Source organism: Garra rufa, chromosome 19 (genome assembly GCF_049309525.1).
Source record: "Garra rufa chromosome 19, GarRuf1.0, whole genome shotgun sequence".
Classification (NCBI taxonomy): domain Eukaryota; kingdom Metazoa; phylum Chordata; class Actinopteri; order Cypriniformes; family Cyprinidae; genus Garra; species Garra rufa.
Genome location: NC_133379.1, coordinates 19,961,379 through 19,983,403, shown reverse-complemented (window position 1 = coordinate 19,983,403; position 22,025 = coordinate 19,961,379). Strand labels below are relative to the sequence as shown.

At 37.0% G+C, this 22,025-nt stretch overlaps 2 protein-coding genes across 3 annotated transcripts; one reads left to right on the top strand and one right to left on the bottom strand.

Moving 5' to 3' along the window:
* Window positions 1–209: 209 nt before the first annotated feature.
* Window positions 210–6,572, top strand: prdx5 (peroxiredoxin 5). Its single transcript, XM_073824562.1, has 6 exons — window positions 210–368; window positions 2,879–3,013; window positions 3,226–3,357; window positions 3,476–3,514; window positions 6,009–6,073; window positions 6,188–6,572. Exons 1-6 carry the CDS (start codon window positions 276–278, stop codon window positions 6,294–6,296), a joined length of 573 nt encoding a protein of 190 aa, XP_073680663.1. The 5' UTR covers window positions 210–275; the 3' UTR covers window positions 6,297–6,572.
* Window positions 6,573–7,279: 707 nt separating this feature from the next.
* nxf1b (nuclear RNA export factor 1b) lies at window positions 7,280–21,940 on the bottom strand. Of its 2 annotated transcripts, none has more exons than XM_073824366.1 (21): window positions 21,707–21,940; window positions 19,299–19,521; window positions 19,041–19,215; window positions 18,076–18,159; window positions 17,872–17,976; window positions 17,666–17,746; window positions 17,513–17,582; window positions 17,334–17,422; window positions 16,910–17,017; window positions 15,235–15,344; window positions 12,156–12,192; window positions 11,950–12,021; window positions 11,808–11,863; window positions 10,220–10,327; window positions 10,061–10,122; window positions 8,910–9,025; window positions 8,788–8,830; window positions 8,612–8,684; window positions 7,972–8,154; window positions 7,832–7,892; window positions 7,280–7,753 (listed from the first exon to the last, which is right to left on the bottom strand). In XM_073824366.1, the coding sequence occupies exons 1-21, from the start codon at window positions 21,738–21,740 to the stop codon at window positions 7,715–7,717; spliced, it is 1,929 nt and encodes a 642-aa protein (XP_073680467.1). In that variant the 5' UTR covers window positions 21,741–21,940; the 3' UTR covers window positions 7,280–7,714. The 2 variants fall into 2 exon arrangements, with proteins under 2 accessions (XP_073680467.1, XP_073680468.1); XM_073824367.1 differs by having other exon boundaries at window positions 8,612–8,681.
* Window positions 21,941–22,025: the final 85 nt, after the last annotated feature.

Below are 22,025 nucleotides of genomic sequence, written 5' to 3'. Positions count from 1 at the left end.
AGCATGAAATCGATTTAATTCAGCTTGACAGTCAGTAATGGTTGGGTGTTTTTTGGTTTCAACCCTCATTAACAGTTAATTATTGTCCTAATTCCACTATATTATCTTTATAAGTCTAAAAAAAAAGTTAATTAAAGTCAGGTATAAGCAGATGCTTTGAAGAAAATCCTTCAGCAGAGGGGCGGGAGGCGTGCCGGCTGGATGAGTGTTGTGTTCCCGCGGGCGTTGCTTGAGCTGGGTTGCTGTGCCAGTCACTGCTACGGATATATAAACCCATGATTTCCACTACACTTTTACAGAAAGGCGTCCTTGCCTCCCTTTGCATTAGAATGCAGCACACAACACCCATGACAAGCATGCAGATTCAGGTAAGAACTGCGCAGGACATGCAGAAACAGGGCTGTCGTTAGGATTGTACTTGACCTTGGCATTATTTTAGCTGTACGGTGCCTAAAATAAACGCATTAGATGGTTCTGTAATACTGTGGCGGCCATGAGTGTTGTTATTGCGCGCATTTCATAACAAGCACGGGTTAGTGGTGTATCCGTGATGTTAGCAGAATGACATGTTTGTTGGCATTTTATTTTCCTGATGCTTATTCAAATACGTCGTGGGCGATTTGTTAAAGTTAGACATTTCGCTATGAAGTAAACTATTTCCTTGTAGGCCTGACGCGCAATGCGAGAAGCGAAAACTACGAAGTGGGAAACGGGAGTGTTCGCGTTTGTCGCGCAGATCATGCGCTTGATTTGTAGATGAGATGATAAGAGTATGGCAACAGCATCATTGCGTACTTACCTCTATTAAATGTTATCGATTATTTGTGCAATGGTAAAGTAAACTAAAGAAAAAATGCAGTTATTTTTTGCACATGGGATTCATCCAACATTATCATGATACAACTATTTGAAAATCTGGAATCTGAGGGTGCAAATGCATATTACTAATCAGAAATTAAGTTTTGATATATCTTCATGGAACAAGACTTTACTTAATATCCTAATGCTTTTGGGCATAAAAGAAAAATCTGTAATTTTGACCCATACAGTATATTTTTGGCTATTGCTACAAATATACCTGTGCTACTTAAGACTGGTTTTGTGGTCCAGGGTTATATATTAGCAAACACAAGTTTTAACAGCCATAAGGTCTGTAAAAGAAGAAAAATATTGCTTTTAGAATTATGCATGACCAGAAAATTCAGATTTTGATTCTATTTTACATTATAGACTAATTAAAGTATCCCTGTACATAATCTAACATTAAAAACAAGTAGGCTAAATAATCTTATTCCATTGATTCAGTTTTAAACAAACTGTGGAGTTTATCAACCATTGAAGTTGTTGTTAAAAATGATCATAGTTTACAGTAAATATAAGAGTTATGAGGTTTATGAGGTCAACGTTTAGTCCCAAACTATCTTGCCTATTCATTTCAGAAATTCTCTCTACACTGTTAAAAATAAAACTGGCCATTTATTGTTAAAACAGCAACTGATGTTGCTGTAAAAGATAGTAGCATTTTAATATTTATTGATTCAAATAAAAGGTACAGTTTAAAGAAAGTATGTTTAATTAGAGTAACTCGATTGATATACCAAAGTACTAAAATGTATTATGTTCCTTTATAATATACTGGCAACCACCATAAAAAACACAGATGGTAAAGAAAAAGTGGCATGATGTATCAAAGTTCATCACAGCTAAATGTAACATAAAACCTCGCTGTGATTTATAAATGACTTATTCATTTTAACTTTCAACAAATGTTAACAGGTTAAGCATTATTTCTACAGTCTTTTGCCATTAAAATGAGAATCATTTATTACTAGATAATTGCACAAATCACAGTTTCTTTTAGAAGAAGGCTTACAAAAATCAAATATAATTTAAAATAATATTATTGGTTTGACACTAAGGTCAACAAACAACATTTGTTGTAGAAGAATTTGAATATTTCAAATATATATTGTAATATATATTCTGAAAAAGTTTATTTCACTACTCAATTAATATTTCCTAATAATTTACTCACCCCCATGTCATCCAAGATGTTCATGTCTTTCTTCATTCGAAAAGAATGTAAGATTTTTGAGGAAAACGTACCAGGATTTTTCTCCATATAGTGGACTTCAATGGGGATCAGTCCAAATTGCAGTTTTAATGCAGCTTCAAGGCCTCTATTCAATCTCATTTTCTCCTCCAACTTCTAAATCGCCCAACATGGTTGTTTTACCTTTTTTTGACTTTCTTTGCCTGCTCGCTTTGTAAACACCGGGTCGGTACTTCCGCCTACATCACACGTGACCTTTCCAATGTGACTATGTAATGCTTAAAGACAAGCATTTGCGGTTAAAAAGTATATCCATTTGTATTTTTTTTTTTTTCAATGACCAATCGTTTCCCTAGATAAGACCCTTATTCTTCACCTGGGGTTATGTAGAGCCTTTTGAAACTGCAATTTAGAACATCAACCCATTGAAGTCCACTATATGGAGAAAAATCCTAGAATGTATTCCTCAAAAACCATCTTGGATGACATATGGGTGTTAAAGGGATTATAAATATATAAGGGATTAAAAAATAAGTTAATAAGTTCCTTGTTGAGTATGAGTCATGGATTCTAAAGCATTAAGGAATAAGCATTTAAATCATAAGGTCTTTATGATCACAAGAATGATTTAATCAAGTGTCCTTTTTTGTGGGGACACCATATAATCATTGAAATTGTTCACAGTTTACTTGAAAGAGTTGTTATGATCAGAGCCCTTGTGTATTTGTTGCTGTGAAAATTAATTGACTTGATAAGTAATGGATTAAGAAATGAAGCTGTTTGATCAGTTGTATCATGTTTTATGTTGCTGGTAATTTTCTTCAGGTTGGTCAATGTCTTCCTGATGTAATGGTGCATGAGGGAGACCCTGGAAATGGCATCTCAATGGCCCAACTCTTCAGGGGCAAAAGAGGAGTGCTTTTTGGTGTGCCAGGAGCCTTCACACCTGGATGTTCAAAGGTATCAACATCCTGGCATTTAAGCTGTAACAAATACTGTATAGTACAAGGCTATATGCATTTTATTAAAGGGGTAGTCCACCCAAAAACAAACATTCTGTCATTAATTACTCACTATCATGTCGTTTCAAACCTGTAAGACCTTCAGAACACAAATGAACTGTTCGAATAGTTTGGTTGAATAAGCCCTAATGGTGTCGACTCTGTTTTCAGTCTCATCTCCCAGGGTTCATCCAGATGTCTGAGGATTTGAGGGCCAGAGGTATATGTGAGATCGCATGCATTTCTGTTAATGATGCATTTGTCATGTCCGCCTGGGGAAAGCAGAACGGAGCCGACGGCAGGGTAAGAAAACTCTCCGCCTTTAATTACCCTGCTTTTTACTAAAACACAGTCTAATTAGACTTGTTAAGGGATAGACTGGAATCATCTATTACATCATTATATGATTGATCTGTTATAGGTGCGGATGCTGGCTGATCCCACAGGAGCGTTCACACAGGTGACTATTGCTTCTGACCTCCACCTTCATCCAGGATTAAATGTTTACTTTAGTTAGTCTTTGACTGACACATATAGGCCACTGGTTCAAAGTCTTATTCCACAAATTTTGCGTGAATGCAAAGTACACATTTCTAGTAATTGTGCAGTCAATTCTATATAAATATTGTATTTTCAGAAAGTTTTGGAATATTTGTCCTCTCCTCAAATTTGTCATTACTGAAACAGTAATATATAATTTAATTAGAAGGGTTATATTGAGCTATTAAGATTTAGCTTACATCTATATTGTAAATATACGTTTTGCTATTTTATTAAAAAGCTCTTCAGAGGTAAATCAATAACATTTGAAATCTTAACAATATTTCAAGTGTAGTTTATTAGATTTGTTATGTTTGAATCCAGTTTTTCTTTGTAAAAGGAAAAAAATCATAACATCTTGGTTGATAATTCAGTCTACTTTCTAGTATATAGTGACAATTTTAGATACTTTTGAATCTAGCTCAAAGATGTGAATCAGCACATGGTTAGCTAGCACAGTTCTGAACAGTTGTACACATATAAAAACTATGTTTTATGGAATAACTCCCAAAAAAGTGTTTAATGATACAAAAATGTGTACGGTGGTGGTGACATCCTTTAAAGTTACACACAGACTTTTGAACACATTTACCTCAAAATGATGGTTCTCTCATGTAGCTATGAGAGTGAGTGACAAATATTTCCTGATCATAAATGTAGGGGTGTAACGTTAGTTAAAATCAGTCTCAGCCAATGGACTAAAACATACACTTCTTTTAGAGACATTAAAATGCAGGACCTTTTTTTGTAAACAAAGTTTCATAATTTACAAAGAAAATAAATATTTTTTACTTAACTTTTTTCAATCAAAAAGATATTTTTAAAAACAATGGAATGAAACACAAACATATTTACGTATTATTTTTATAAGTCAAAATTTAGGGTTAGCTCCCTGATGATTTTATATGTATTAAAGGTTTAGTTCACCCAAAAATGAACATTCTGTCATTAATTACTCACCCTCATGTTGTTCCAAATCCGGACATTCGTTCATCTTCGGAACACAAATACCTATTTTTGATGAAATCCCAGAGACAGTAAGGGTAACGTTAACTACCATGTTCAAGGCTCAGAAACGTACCAAGTTGATGGACAAAGTAGTCCATGCGACATTAGTAGTTCAAATGTAATTTTACGAAGCTGCGAGAATATGTTTGTGCGCAAAGAAAACAAAAATAACGGCTTTATTCCCCATGTTTGTCTCTACTCTGTCAGTTGTGGACGCGGGTCAGTGTTGCCAGATTGGAAATGTCCAAGTATCGTACCGGAAGCTCAAAATTATCGTATTTGGGAGAAAATGATCGTATTTGTGTCAAACGTTCAAAATAAAGATATTTATCTAGATGTTACAGCTATTTATCCTTTTCAGCACTCATTTTCTATACTTTATTGCAATGCTAAACTAATTATCTTACCTGAGTCAAACGTTCAAAATACAGCTATTAATCTAGATGTTACAGCAATTTATCCTTTTCAGCACTCATTTTCTATACTTTATTGTTAAACTAACAACCTCAGTTTTGAAACAACTGACCTAAGTTCGACAGGAACGTTAACTTGTGCTCGTGAGAGAGAGCCATTCTCCACGATGATATTGGTAGAGAAGACGTAAGATTGGATGAAAGACATGCGTAACGCCACGTTCAAGTCTCCTCACAATCATGAAGGTAGACGTAGGATCCACACAGCTAGATCTTTGAGAATAGAAGCTCTATAATTACAACGACCATGGTGTCACAAAATTTTGAAATTATCGTACATTGTGGTATTACTGATCGTACAGAGGTCAAAATTATGGTACAAATACGATAATTATCGTACGTCTGGCAACACTGACGCGGGTTCACGAAAGTACCCTGACGCATGCGTCATAACGCCGGATCTGGTTCAGCACCGGCGCCGCCACACACGCATGCGCGTCGTGGTAACGTACTCTCATGAACGCGCGTCCACAACTGACACAGCAGAGACGAAAATGTGCAATAAAGTCTTTATTTTTGTTTTCTTTGCGCACAAAAAGTATTCTCGTAGCTTCGTAAAAATTGCAGTAGAACCACTGATGTCACATGGACTACTTTGTCCATCATCTTGGTACTTTTCTGAGCCTTGGCTTGAACGTGGTTGTACATTTGCTGTCTATGGGAGAGTCAGAGACCTCTTGGATTTCATCAAAAATTACTTGTGTTGCGAAGATGAATGAAGGTCTTATGGGTTTGGAACTGAATTTTCAATTTTGGCTGAACTAACCCTTTAAGCTTACTGATATTTTAAATATGATTGTGGGTTTCAATAGATAATAGAATGATCTTAATAAACATATAAGATGATGCTTTTTTAATGTGTGTAACAGCAGTTTGCACCAGCCCTGCAGAATGTCCCATATAGATGTTATAAATCACTTCTTCCCTATACAGGCTGTGGGTTTGCTCCTGAACAATAATCAGATGGTCCAGGTGCTTGGAAATTTTAGATCTCAAAGGTGAGTTTATCTTCCTGAACTTGTCTGTTAATCACGATTATGGTTTCTTCATGTGGAATTGACATTTTCACCTCCTAAACTGCCTCTGCTAATCCTGGTTGTCTGAATACGCAGGTATGCCATGTATATTGAAGACGGAGTGTGCAGGAAGATCAGCGTCGAGCCTGATGGAACAGGCCTGTCCTGCAGCTTGGCCCAAAACTTTCTCAGCGGTGTACTGTAACCGGTTTACACTGTGCAATTGGTCACCCTCTTGTCATGGACCCTATTGCCCAACTATCATTCCAAAAACAGTGTAATAAAAATTCCCAACAATGAGTAACACTATTGCATATGCTGCGGGGAAACCCATGAGGAACTAACTTGTTTACTTGCTTCCTGTTGTAGTTGGAAAAAGCGCACAAGTTTGGCTGTACAGCGCACAAATCCTTGTTTCTGATGGTTATGTGATCCTACAGTATAGTGGTTTGCCCAAGCAACAATAAACATACTCACTTAATGACTGCATTCAAGTTGGTGAATTTTTTTTGAAGCATTTCAACAATATATGTGTGATTTATTGTGTGACATTTCTGAAAGGTCACATTTCAGTCCTTACTACAGTAAGGTCCGAATTGTAGATTTAATGCAGCTTTAAAAGGCCTCTACATGATCCCAGCCAAGGAATAAGGGTCTTACCTAGCAGAACAATCTATCTAAAAAAATATATACTTTTTAACCACAAATGCTTGTCTTGCACTAGCTCAGCGACTTGCCGCATTATGTAATCATGTTGAAAAGGTCACACACACACACACACACACAGTTCTTTGTCTCTGTGCTACGGTTCAAAACACTAGGCTAGAGCGAAAAATTAAATCTCATTTTCACCTCCAACTTCTAAATCGCCCAACATGATTGTTTTAAATTTTTTTGACTTTCTTTGCATGTTCGCTTTGTAAACACGGTACATCACACGTGACCTTTCCAATGTGACTATGTAATGCTTAAAGACAAGCATTTGGAGTTAAAACGTATATCCATTTGTATTTTTTTTTTTTATTCCTGGAATGTTTTCCTCAAAAACCTCAATTTCTAATTTTCTGAAAAAATTGTTAGCATTTCAACAATATATGTGTGATTTATTATGGCACATTCACATTTTTTGAAAGGTCACATTTCAATCCTTACCAAAGTAAAATATGATTCACTCTTACAGTCTGGTACTTAAGGTCATGGTTAATATTTATTTTACAAAACACAAGCAATGAACAAGTACTTTATTTGTCATATCTGTCCAACATCGGACATGGCGACATTTAAAATGAACGGAAACCTTAAACCGCAAAGTTGGGGGAGGAAAAAAAAAAAAACTAATAAAACTGCACAAAATAATTTAAAACAATTCACATACTGGGGGAAAATGTTCTTAGTGCCTTCCTGAGTATTTTTTTCCTATTTCCTGTCTTATTTTTGCTTTGTAAACTTGATTTTCCATTTTGAAGAAATGAAATTGTTGAAAACACTTTCTTTAGAGGAAAAAAAAAATAAGACCAAAAAATATGGAGAAAAAATAATTACAGAATTTATTTTAGTGGGAAGGTAGAATGAGGAAGACCCCTTGCGGTTTAGGGTTTCCGTAAAACCCATAACAATAACTCTTCATTTGACGAACGCAACATCTGGGATCTTTCCTTGTGCCTGTTAAAAAAGGACAAAAGACACTTGTAAGATGAATGCCGCAACCATAAGAACCATAGGAACAGGACACTGGCGTACCTTAAGGCCGGTGAAGATTTGGGCAGCTCTGTCAAAATCCCAATCGTTGTCTTGTAGGCACCTGAAACAAGATAGTCTCAATATCTATCTTTGTATGAATCTAGAAACAACAAATACCCATGTAGTTCTGTAGTTCTTACTTCTGAGACCACTCCAAGTTCATGCCAGACTTTAGGGAGAAGGCAGCAAGCATTTCTTGTTGTGGGGCGGACAGAGTGGGCACAGGGCTGCTGGACGGCGTGGGGGCGGGAGCAACAAACGCACGTCGAATTTCCTCCGTGGTGGCATTTCGAACAAAGAGCTCGTCGTTCACAATGCACAGACTGAAGAGTTGAAAATATGTTACAATGATATATGATACAAAGGCACATATAAAAGGCTTAGTTGCCCCAAAAATGAAAACTTATTAATTATTCACTCTCAAGTCGTTCCAAACCTGTGGGACCTTCGTTCATCTTCAGAACACAAATTACTTTTTGATGAAACTGATGAGCTGTCTGACCCTTCATAGACAGCAAGGGTCCTTCCACGTTCCAGGTCCAGAAAGGTACCAAGAACATAGTCAAAATAATCCATAATTATGGTAGAACCACATGGACTATTTCGTCAATGTTCTTGGTACCTTTCTGGTCCTTGAACATGGAAGGACACTTGGTGTCTATGCAGGGTCCGAAAGCTCATCAAAAACTTATCAGAAGATAAATGAAGGTCTTACGGGTTTGGAACGACATGAGGGTGAGTAATTAATGACAGAATAAATGTTTATATGTGTGACCTTACCCAGCATTCCCTGCAGGAACAGCGATGAACACCCGGGAGAAGGCTCTGTATGAGTCTCGCGATTTGCCATCTACTTTAAAAAAAAGAAGAGAAGAGAAAAGAAAATGTTGCGTGTCATAAAACACTCTCAGTTCAGAGTAACCCGTTAATTCTGAATGATTTTAGATGAAACTCACTCTCTTTGAAAACTCCACTGACTGTAAATGCCAACAATGTAGCCTGTGGACAAAACGGATACAATTAGAACTGCAAATCCGAGGATGGAATACAAAACCAGTGAATCGCAAGTTTGACTCACTGTGTAGGTGTTGACGTCTACAATGAAGGAAGCGATGTCATGTTGAGTTTTGGGGAGTTCGTTCAGGAAAGCAACCACGTTTAATCGCGTGTGTTTAATCAAACGAAACCGTGTAGCTGAAAGAAAAATGCACAAGTCATTAACACTAAAGGTACGGCCACATTTATCATTGCTCTGTGAAATTTTGCAGGCAAAATCCAGTTATTTTAAAGGGACAGTTTACAGAAAAATGAAAACTCGGTCATTAATTACTCGCCCTTCTGTTGTTCCAAACCTGTATGACAGGGGTGCCCAATCCTGTTCCTAGAGATCTACTATCCTGCAAAGTTCCGCTCCAACCCTGATTAAACACACCTGAACCAGCTAATTAATCTCTTAAGTAGCACTTGATGATTACAGACAGCTGCGTTGGAGCAGGGCTGGAACTAAAGTCTGCAGGTAGGAAGATAGCCAGGAACAGGATTGGGCACCCCTGCCGTAAAACCTTTGCTCATCTTTGGAACACAAATTAAGAGATTTTTGATAAATCCGAGAGCTTTCTGACCCTGCATAGACAGCAACACAACTGACACGTTCAAGGCCCAGAAAGGGAAATTGTTAAAATAGTCCATGTGACATCTGCATGGTACTCTCGTGAATGGACGTCAAAAACTCACACAGATAAGAAATTTATGAATAAAGTTAATTTGTTTTCTTTGTGCACAAAAAACATTCTTGTAGCTTCATCACATTATGGTTGAACCACTGATGTCTAATGGACTACTTTAACAAATGTCCTTACTACCTTTCTGCACAACTTGAACGTGTCAGTTGTGTAGCCGTCTATACAGGGTCAGAAAGCTCTTGGATTTCATGAAAATGATCTGTGTTCCAAAGATAAACTAAGGTCTTAAAGGTAACGACATGAGGTTGAGTAATTAATGACAGAATTTTCATTTGTGGTCGAACGATTCCTTTAACAGAAATTTGCGTAAATTGAGAGTTTTGTGTGAGGGCAAGAAGTTCCCCATGCAGGTTTCACTCATGATCATGCAAATGTGATCAACAAAAAGCTGCTTGGGTTTTTGCCTGCAAAATTTGACAGAAATATGATCACACCTTAGATATCGCAACAACAGAGACTTTATTTAGATTATTCAGTAATTACTTACTGGGGTCGTCTTTCATACGCCTGATATTGCGACAGTCTTTCTGATACTCCCCTAAACTACTCCTGTAGACAAAAAGTAATTATTAGATCAGATCATACTTTTGAGTACAAGTCAATAATAGTTGACTAGATAATAGAGGAGAGAGAAGCTATACTGTACTTTGAGGGGTTCTGCAGGGTGAAGGGAATGATGAGGGAGAAAGCTGCACCGTCATGGTAGGCGTCCAATAGGGGCTGTCTGTCTCCTGAGTCATATATGCTGTAATACCTGGAGGGTGAGACAGATATGCAAACATGTTGATCTGAACATTTTAGTTTTACTGCTGTATCCACCTTTTTCTTCAACACGGAAGTAAGCCCATGGGTGAGACTTCCGGTTCATTATCCGCTATAGGGAAATGACGAGAAGAACAACAACGTGATGTAAACGGTAAAACTGTTTACACTACAAACCAGTGTGTTTATAATTAAGATAATATGGTAAGACACACCAGTTTGCAATATTAAGCAGCAAAACGAGCCGTTTTGCACAGCTAAAAATATCTGGATGTGGATGAGACCGGAAGCCAAACCCATAAAATTGACAAATCGACCAATCTGATGATAAGAAAAAGGTGGACAGGGTTCATACAGATACTGTAAAAAGGAATTCCAGGACTTGCAAGCACTACTTTTTTGATAATCAATCAGATCTCTCACTTATCAAACAATGTGTTCTTTCAAATTTAAAAAGACCAAATAGATCAATATAAACACTAATTAAAACTGCAAAAATAAAAAGGGAAGCACATGAGAAGCAAAACTACTAAAGTATTACAAAGTATACTACACTTTTACTATAGTAAAACAATTTTCTTCAGGGATTTGCGCATTTACAGTCAGGTCCATATTTATTTGGCCACTGACACACTTTTCATAATTTCAGCTCTGTATGCCACTAGAATAGTTTTATGATGATACAATCAAGATGAAATTGAAGTGTAGACTTTAAGCTTTAATCAAGGGGTTGAACAAAAACATAACGTAAAATGCTAAGGAATTACAACCATATTGATACACAGACCCCCCATTTTCAGGGGCTCAAAAGTAATTGGACAAATAAATATAATCATAAATAAAATGGTCATTTTTAATATTTTGTTGAGAATCCTTTGCAGCCAATGATTGTCTTTAGTCTGGAACTCAAGGACATCACCATAGACTGGGTTTCCTCCTTTGTGGTGCTTTGCCAGGCCTTTACAGCAGCTGACTTCAGTTGTTGTTGGTTTGTGGGTCTTTCTGCCTTTAGTTTTGTCTTCAGCAAGTGAAATGCATGCTCAATCAATTTGAAATCAGAAGATTGACTTACATAGATCGATTCCAGATCAAATAATTTGCAATACATGATTTGAAGTACCATTCTGAATCAAATGATTCTTTTTTTTTTTAAGATTTATTTTTGTCTTTTATTGATAGGACGGTAGTGAGATAAAAAATGAAGTGGAAGAAGAGGAGAAATGGGATTGGGAAAGGTCTGTGAGCCGGAACATAACGGCGCTGCGTGTCGACGCACTGCCCATGAGACTATCGGCACCGACAATCATGTGAATTTTCAAAAGAGTAAACAAATTAAACGCTTCATAGATTGTCTTTCAATAATTAAACCACTTTGTAAGGAATATTGCTATTTTCTAGGGTTTTCAAAGCCTTACATTTACTTTAAGCACCTTGTATGAACCCTGGGTGGATAAAGACCAAAGAATACATACTGTTGCAGGAAGCAGAGAATGATGTTCTTGATTTCTTCAGAGCCGAAGTAGCTAGCCTATGGTTTGAGGTAAAACAGAGGTTACAAATAAAAACCAAATATGGACATCTCAAAGTGAAGAAAGTATCAGAACTTGAACAAACCTTGGAGGGGGGAAGAGTCGGAGGAGCGACTTCCAAATCAAAACCAATGGGAGGCGGAAGGACGTGTCCATCCTGTTGTTTGAACAAACAAACAAAGCGTCAAATATACAATTAAGCCAAAGAGCAAATTTTTGTATGGTTACCACAATTGCATGTTCTTAAGCTAATAATGTTACACCAACAGATAAACACTGTGGATTTCCTACCAGTTTGAGCAGCTTGGGGAATCGTTCCCGAATGGCACTGTCCAACAATCACAAAGACAGAACAAGAGACACAATGTTAGTACGCACTGCACACAAGCCAATGAAACGTCCCACACAAATGCTAAAAAACATAAATCTGGGCATCTTATGTATGGGACAAATAGGTAATCAGAGAAATATTTACTTACAGTTAACTATCCATCAGGCCTGAGATATTGCAAAACTGTGGATTTATACATTTTATACATTACAGTTCAGAAGTTTGGCGTCAGTATAATTTTTAAAAAATATATTATCACCAAAGCTGCAAAACTGGCAAAGTTAAATTTTCAGCAGTCATTACTCCAGTCTTTAGTGTCATGTGATCCTTCAGAAATCATTCTAATAAGATGATTTGATTCAGTTTTGCTGCTTAAAATGTGGAAAACTTTATTTAATGAGACACTAATTTAATGAGCCTTTCTAAATATGAATGTAAAATATTAATTCCTTAATAAATATCACATGCTACTGATCCCAAACTTTTAAACAGTAGTGTAACAGTTTAAACAGCATTACTTTTATTTGAACAAACAGTGAAGGCTTTCTGAATACTAGATCACTTTGTACTTGTGAGAGTGAAAAACATGGATATCTTGAAGGAGCCAATCACAGCCCTGTTCTAACTCCCTCCCACCCCGGCACATGTACTTACCCTTTCACAATACTCACCACCGATGCCCCCTACAGGCCGAAACACAGACACACGCAGGCTGGCAAGGGATGGGGGCAGTGGGGTGTTGTGAGGGGCAGAGTTTTGTGAACATTCACACCATCAATCAATCAGTCAGCCGGTCATTTTTTTAAGCACATTTAGAAAGTGTACTCAGTGGAAAGGGGAGAGTTTGAAGTACCTGGATGAGATCTGACACTGTAATCTTGCTGTCAGAACTATGGGGCTCTTATTTAGTGCTTTTTTTCATCTGGCACATGAGTGAACTAAAATGCTATATAAATAAAACGCTGACAAATATAATGGTATGAGTAGCTATTAAGAGTTTAGGGGTAAAAATACTATATAATCTACCTATAGACCTATACATAATAGACCTAACCTAACAGAGTAAATTCAGCCATACACATAGCGGAAAAAAATAGTAGACAGATAAGGATGAACCACAGAGAACAGCGAGAAACCAAACCAAAATAGTGTAAATTACATACACAAAGAAAAGTCAAATATAAACCCACAAAAGCACAAATGTTGAACCCTGAGCTTCTGAACAGATCATAATATGATTAAAACAAATGCACATTAAAAAGGTGTATGGGTTATTCGCCCTACTTCATTTGGACCCTACTATTAAATGTAAGAACAGCAGGGTATTTATTCAAAGAATTAATTGAAGCTTCATTTGAGCCCAAACACCTTCGGTTTATATTTTTAGTCTAATTTGTACATGAGTCTATTTTATATTGAAATATATTATGAAATATTTAATATTGTATCCTGTGATCCTCCTCCAGTATTTTCTCCCAATGTTTTGTCTTTGCAGTATTGACGATCAGATGTCATTTTCTCCAAAGTGCTCTAGGATGAGAATCATGAAAATGGTCAGTCTGACCAACTATCCTCCACCTTGGTTTCAATACAGAAACGGAGAGAGAGAATTGCCTCAACTCTCATTATCATTTTGCACCATAAAGCTCACGCTTCGGAGCAGCGCTTGGCTCAAGGTTTCTCTTAAAAACCTTCCCTCTCCTTCTCCACCCGTGGCATCTCCTCACGACCGACTCGTCTTCTTCCTTGAACGGTTTTCTTCATCTCCGAGTCGTTGGCTGGGGCCAGTTTTGCGGCTGTGCCTGCCTTAGGTTGTCCCAGAATCAAAAGGTGGGATCTTACCCGTCGTTGACTAACCAGCCTCTCACTGGCCACACAGCATCAGCAGTACTTCAGGTGTCAAGACACGTGCAGAGCGGGTGGAGGCAGGAGGGTGCCAGCATTTTAGAGAGGTGGAGCACATAAGTACTTAACAGAGCATCATCTCCAATGGTTGTTCTGTCCTTGTATGCCGACTTACTCATCGGCATTCTGGGAGGTCACATGCAGAAGCTCCTGCTTAAAGTAAATTTAAAGTATGAGCTAATGAGATCTACTAATGCAAAAATGCTTTAGAAAAGCCAATCGTTGTGTTCTGTGCAAAAAGCTACAGGGCCAACAGTGAGGTGGCAGAAAAAAAATAGCTGGAAAAAAGCAAGATGAAGCAAAGCAGGTGTGGAAACCATAGAGAACCAGAGTTGTCGGCAAACTTATGCTCCTTACTGGATTGCCGCTGGAACTCAAACAAGTAAATATCATTATCACATGCCTGATGATTGAACTAGTGGAAAATAAGCAAGAGCTCATTGGTTAATAATAAAAAGATGTACCTGCATATTACAGACAGGCTTCAAAGACCATTAATTTAGCATTTGAATTACTTGTAGGGCTTTTTTTTTTAGAACAACATGCAGTGATTAGAGACAATTAAGCAATAACACATAATTTTCATGTGCAATATTGCAAACTTTTTTTATACTAAGAATGTCCTTACAAATGTCACGTCAGACTCTCTCCTGCCAGGTAATTGTTTCTCCAGAATAAACTAAATGCAAAGTGAACCTCAGCTCACAAATCTGAAACATTCAACACACAATATATGTCTGTCTCTAATGGTGATATAATGATTGCCATGTTTTCTAGGTGTATTTTAAACACCATTCTCAGTGTTGCTGTTGCATTTTGTTTTAACTGAACTACAAGGGGTAAGTTCTTGCATATACATGCACATCAACACGCACATCTATTCTATTTCAGGCCTGAAACATACTCTACGCAAGTACGTAAACGCAGACGCTTGATTTTGTTATTGGAAACATGTATGCATTGCATTCTAGTGTACATTACTGAAAATCAATCAGATTAATGTCTACAGATTTTAGAGTATGAAAGCGTTTTACTGGCGAGTAACATAAGAGTGTTTGTTTCGAAGTCCTGCGCTTGACATTTGTGTACTTGTGTATAGTATTTTTCTGGCAACAAGTGGCGGGGAAGACTAACCTGACATAGTCGGCCTGGTTCTTGTAGTGTCCACTTAACGGATTTCCCTCCAGTGAGAGTTCCACCAGCTTCAGACCCTTTAGTTTGTCAAGTTCTCTCTCTGTCTTCAGCTGCAAGATGACACAATAGGCGTGTTTCCATTACAGGTTAAAAAAAAAAAACTGTTGCGAAATGGCATTTTCATTAACTGATGCTATGCGGCTAAACATATTTTTACTCTCATGAAAAGTCATGGCGATAGATGTTGGTAGGTTAACATAAATAGGCTGTTCAACAGAACTGGTGCAAATTTGTTAGTGCTGTCCCACAACAAACCCACAATTACATTTAAAATATTAGTAAGCGTAATACATATAAAATCATCATTGGGTACTTTCAATTGGGAGGTGGCTGTCCCGAAACCTAACCTCTAAATTTAACTTACAAAAATTATACTGTCCTGCATTTTTCATCTATGTTTTAGGCACTACCAAACACCATTTTCCTGCAATTAAGCACACTTTTGGGGAGTTATTCCATAACATTTAGTTTTTATATTTATACTGCTGTTCAGAAGTGTGCTAGCTAACCACGTACTGATTAGCATCTTTGAGCAAGCTTCAAAAGTACCTACAATTTTCAATACCGAAACAGCCACAAACCAAAACATTTGGGGAAGTTTCGGTAGTGACATCTTTGTTTGTTTAGGTGTTATCCCACTAAGTTGTCACTACCATAGCAGTCATGACCGAAATATGTTTTGGTAGACAAAAGAGAACAAATAATCCTTTATTGTGTAAACCAATTGTGAGAGAGAGGTGGGGTGGGATGAGGAAAGGTCCTTAAAGGAACACTCCACTTTTTTTGGAAATAGGCTCATTCTCCAACTCCCCCCGAGTTAATAAGGAAGGATTTAATAAAGGAAGGATTTAATAATTAATAAGGAAGTTTGCTGCCGTAATATGGCCGAAGCAGGCGGAGTATTATCAGAAATGAGTTCCCAGCTAGTTTAGCATTTGCACATGTGCTGCGTGGTATTACTGCTCCTGCTTCAGCCTTATTACTGCAGCAAACTTCCTTGACTATTACGCCGGAATGGGAGTGTAGTTCCTAATCTATCAGCCTAGAAAATTGAAGCTTTGCATTTCCACCGGTCTTAGTACACGATATAACTACAGAAGAGTCAAGTTTTAAATAGGACAAATATCGAAACTCGTTGGTCATTTTTGAACGTGATGCTATTGGTCTAATAGGATTCAATGATCTATGCTAAGCTATGCTAAAAGTGATATCGCAGAACAGGAGAACGGCTGAATGGATTTCAAAACGGTAAAACTCAACTTATTAACTCAGGGGGAGTTGGAGAATGAGCCTATTTCCAAAAAAAGTGGAGTGTTCCTTTAAGTTGGAATTTGAATACAGGATGCCTATAGTGCAACAGCGCTGTATGCCGGCGCACTAGAAACAAGGCTATCAGTGCTGACGACTTGTGCAGTGTACATTTTCGAATTGCCTGAAAAATCACCTCATGCAAGCATAACTTTTTTGTGATATATGAGAGCTTTTGCGAATCTATCTTGTTTCTAGTAGGATTATTTTCAATTTGCGCAATATGAAGGGTATTGGAAATGAAGCTAATGACACATGACTGAAACACGTACAGGAAACCGTGAATCTATAGTTGACATAATCGTACCTCATTATGCGATAGGTTGAGAATCTTCAAGTTAGGAACTTTGTTGACAATATCTGCCACGTCATCCAGCCTGTACAACCGGTTGTTACTCAGGTTCAGACAAATCAGCTGTGAAAGAACAAAAAAAAAAATGTTTAGACCGCATCTATACGGTTGAACAGCAATGTACACTATTGTTCTAAAGTCTGGTAAGAGTTTTTAAGATTCTTAATGTTTTCGAAGTCTCAGTCTCACCAAGGCCGCATTGATTTGATAAAATACACAGTAAAACTGTCAAATATTATTGTAATTTAAAATATTTTAAAATGCAATTCATTCCTGTGATTGCAAAGCTGAATTGAAAGATAATCATTTTCACACACACAAAAGAAATCTGACCTAAAACTTTTAAAAGGCATGTATAGTTAAGTAAAACATAACTTACCTCAGGAATGTTCTCCTCAATTATTTTGATAACCGCCAACATTGAGTTCCTCCGATTTAAAGTGACCTCAATATTTTGAGAAACCAAATCTGCCAGAAAAATAAAAACAAACATTTGAGCTACAGCCTAACCATATAAGTGTTTTTGTTTGGAGAAAAATGACTGCGTGAAATTCAAACCTGGATCGACCCTGATGTTGTTCAGATCAAGAGCCTGCTGTGACCCGTCAAAGCGTTTGGCCATGCATTGCTGCAAAACAGTCAGTTATTATCCATGAATAAAATTAATTAAAAACATCCTCTTAAAGGTTACCACAAGTAACAATCACATACCTTCAAATGCTCCAGATCTGCAGCTTTCAGATCAGTGTGAATCAAAGTGGGAGGTGGGCAGCTGTTCATAATAACAGTCACCTATCCAACAGATTGCAAATAAACAGATTAACAGTTTTTTATGGCTATTACTAGAAAAATATAATTGGAATGATGAATAAATGCCATTTCTGTCATCTTTCAGTGCTTATGAAGCTGAATATTACCTTATATCCATCTTTGTCTGTTATTTTCCGTGACACTTTAAACAAGGCATTAGCAGTTGTGGCATCTTCAACATAAAACTGGGCCTTGTTGCCATCAGTGTGATACTATGAGCAAAAAACACAAGACGGAAGTGATTTAGCAATATGAAATATTGATGTTTTTCTATTTCCATGCTGAGGAAATGCACTTTAGTGTAGACTTACGTGAACGGCATGGAATGGCATGGAACAGACGCTCTGAAGCGAAGACAAAAGCCAATCTTTCTCATATTTCTTCCCAAAGGGAATCTGTGGCCAGACACAAATAGAATCACAATGTAAAACACTGATAAGGTCATAAACATATTATAAATTAAAGCCACGTTTATACACTACCAGTAAAGTTTTGAATGTTTTCTAAAGAAGTCTCTTCTGCTCACAAGCCTGCATTTTTTTACAGCAAAGTACAGCAAACACAGTTCAATTTTGAAATATTTTTACTATTTAAAATACCCGTTTTCTTTTTAAATGCATTTTAAAATGTAATTTATTCCTGTAATTTCAAAGCTGAATTTTCAGATATCAATCTAATATGCTGATTTGCTGCTCAAAAACATTTTTTATTTTGTTGAAAACAGCTGAGTAGAATTTTTCAGGTTTCTTTGATGAACAGAAAGTTCAGAAAAACAGCATTTATCTGAAATAGAAATCTTTTGTAACATTATAAATGTCTTTACCTTCACTTATGATCAATTTAAAGCATCATTGCTAAATAAAAATATTCATTTCTATAATTTCTTTCCCAAAAATTATACTGACTCCAAGCTTTTGAATGGTATAGTGTATAATGTTACAAAAGCTTTTTATTTCAGATAAATGCTGATCTTTGGATCTTTCCATTCATAATAATTTCTTGAACTGCAAATCAGCATATTAGAATGATTTCCAAAGGATCATGTGACACTGAAGATTGCAGGAATGATGCTGAATATTTAGCTTTGATCACAGGAATATACATTTTAAAATATATTTAAAATAGATAGTTATTTTAAACTAAAATATTTCATAATTTTACCGTTTCTGCTGTTCTTTGGATCAAATAAATGCAGGCTTGGTGAGCAGAAAAGACTACTATAAGACTGGTATTGTAACTGCTTAATTCATGTGCTATTAACGTCTAATATTCTTACAGTCATTTTAAACCAGTTCTTCCTTCCATCAGAACCACCGCCGCCGCCGCCACCACCACCTCTGCCTCCATAACGATTGCCACCTCTATCATCATTTCCACCGCCGCCGCCGCCTCCACCACCACGTCCACCTTTGCGATTGTCTCTGCGATTCTGTGGCCGGTTATATGGATTGCTGAAAGCAAACATAAAATCTTGACTGATGTACATCAACGATTATATAAGTAAACAAGCATAATTATGCTCCAAAGTGCTTACAATCTGCGTTGAGAGCCACTGTCTTGAGGACCTTCTGACATGGTCACATCTCCATCATCATCCTGTAGGAGTCTGGACCGAGGTCCAGGACCGCCTCCACCTCCACCACCGTGACCGCCTCGATGCCTCGGCCGAGAAATCTGATCGCTGTACAGGGGGGCTCTGAAAGGGCCTCTGCCTTTACGGTTACGATGCTTTGGTCCACCAACACGGTCATCGTGCTCTGAAAAAGGGAAGATGAAAGAGTCAGAGGTATGAAAATGGGTGTTGTAAGTGCCGTAATCCCTGACGAAACAAGTGTTAAAGGGATTAATCTAGCCAAAAATGAAGATTCTGTCATTAATTCCTCACCCTCATGTCGTTCCAAACCCGTAAGACCTTTGTTCATCTTTTTTTTAATCACAATATCTTAATTTGTGTTCCAAAGATGAACTGAGGTCTTATGGGTTTGGAACAACATGAGGTTGAGCAATTAATGACAGAATTTTCAATTATTATTATTATTATTATTTTGGGTGAACTATCCCTTCTGCCTTTCTTCAGTCGTAAAGGAATTATGTTTTTTTTGGAGGAATACATTTCAGGAATTTTCTTCATATAGTCGACTTCTATGGTGCCTAGGAGTTTGAACTTCCAAAATGCAGATTAAATGCAGCTTCAAAGGGCTCTAAACAATCCCAGCTGAATGGTTATTTTCTTTAAAAAAAAAAAATACAATTTCTATACTTTTTAACCTCAAATGCTTGTCTCGTCTAGCTCTGCAATGCGAATGCGTACTCAGGTTCAACACAGTTAGGGTATGTCAAAAAACTCCCATCTCATTTTCTCCTCCAACTTTAAAATCATCCTACATCGCTGCAGAAGTACCGACCCAGTGTTTACAAAGTGAACATGCAAAGAAGGTCAACAAAAAAGGTACTGGAGAAGAAAATGAAATGGGAGTTTTTCTACCTACCCTAACTGTATTGAACCGGAGTCCACAAAGTATGCAAACACATTGCAGAGCTAGTAAAGATGAGCATTTGAGGTTAAAAAGTATATAAATTATACATTATTTTAGAAAATAACCAATTGTTTTTCTAGATTTTCTAGTTTTCCTTGGCTGGGATTGTTTAGAGCCCTTAGAATCTGCATTTTTAGAAGTTTAAACTCACAGACACCATAGAAGATTACGGTATGGAGAACAACTTTCCTCAAAAAACTATTTCTTTACGACTTAAAAAAGACAGACACGAACATCTTGGATGACAACAGGGTGAGTTCTTTATCTCTAAATCTTTGTTCTGGAAGTAAACTTGTCCTTTAAGATATTTTTTTGATAAAACCGAAAGCTTTCTGACCCTCCAAAGACAGCAAGAGTCTAAATCTCTTGGGTTTCATCAAAAATATCTTAATTTGTGTACAAGATGAACAAAGGTCTTATGGGTTTGGAACGACATGAGCATGAGTAATTAATGACAGAATGTTCATTTTTGGGTAAACTATCCCTTTAGCATGCCACAGTTTGGAAATTAAGCGTTAATTTGGTTGCTAAAATCATTTCACAAGGATTTGTACATATTTCCCCCTCAAACTTCTGACTAATTTCCACAGAGAAAAAAAAAAAGTTACTTCAGTACCTAAATATTTGCTTTAGTTAAGATCACGTTGCTACTTAGAAAGTACTTCTGAAACCAGTTTCTTTAGAAGTTGACTTTATAAACAAAAATGTTACTCAACATGTTTCACAAGATTTTAACTCTAAAATCTCTAAATTATCATCACAAAAACTTCTTAAATATAAGCTTAAGACATAATCGTACGTTTTTGTTTCTGTTCTTTGTCTTAAAGGTTCAATAAACTGATCCACTACCAAAAAACTACATTCTGTACTAATTCACATGTCAGTTTTTACAAGATTAACCAGATGTTGAACACTGTAAACTGCTGTTGGTCTGAGAAACAATTCAGACATGAGATGAACCATGCAATTTGCTATAAGGCTCCTGTGAGTATTATTTGTATGTAGATCTCGATATTATAGTTTTAGGTTGGCCAATGTTAAAGCAATCCAATATGACCCTCAACACACATTACCACCATGTGGTCAGTGTACCCCCCGCTCAATTTTCTTTCACAATATTCGACAAAATCACAAAACATAACAAAATCAGCTTGGACAACGCGTTTACCGTTTGTCTTCACCAACACCTAACAACAAAAACACATTACGCACCTACAAAAACAATAGCTAGCTGGCTATATGTTACTTATGTAAATTCTAGAGTAACGCTACACGATAACAAACCACACAGAGTTACAAAACATTCTTTGAAAAGCAAAATGATTGTGAATAAGCTTAACTAAACCTTATTAAAGTCAGAGAATTTAAATGGAGGTGAGCGCTTTTGCTAACGGCTCAAACTTACCATTATAGTAGCGCGAGTCGTCTGCTGTCGCCATCTTTTAAGAAGGCTTTAACGCCACTTTGATTTTAAAATAAAGGACTTCCAGTCGTTATTTTCCTATTATTTTCTTTAAATAAAACGAAATCGATAGAAAATAAGATGCTTTATCAGCTTGCAAGATCGGAAGATCCTTTCTTGCCAGTATTTTGTGCGAGAATAATCGGTCTCAAATGCAGCTGCGCCACATTCTTCTTCGAATACCCAGTGGAGCGCGTTTGCACGACACTTCACTATTGCCTCCTAGTGTTGGACAGTAAAAGAGTGATTGTTGATACAACAC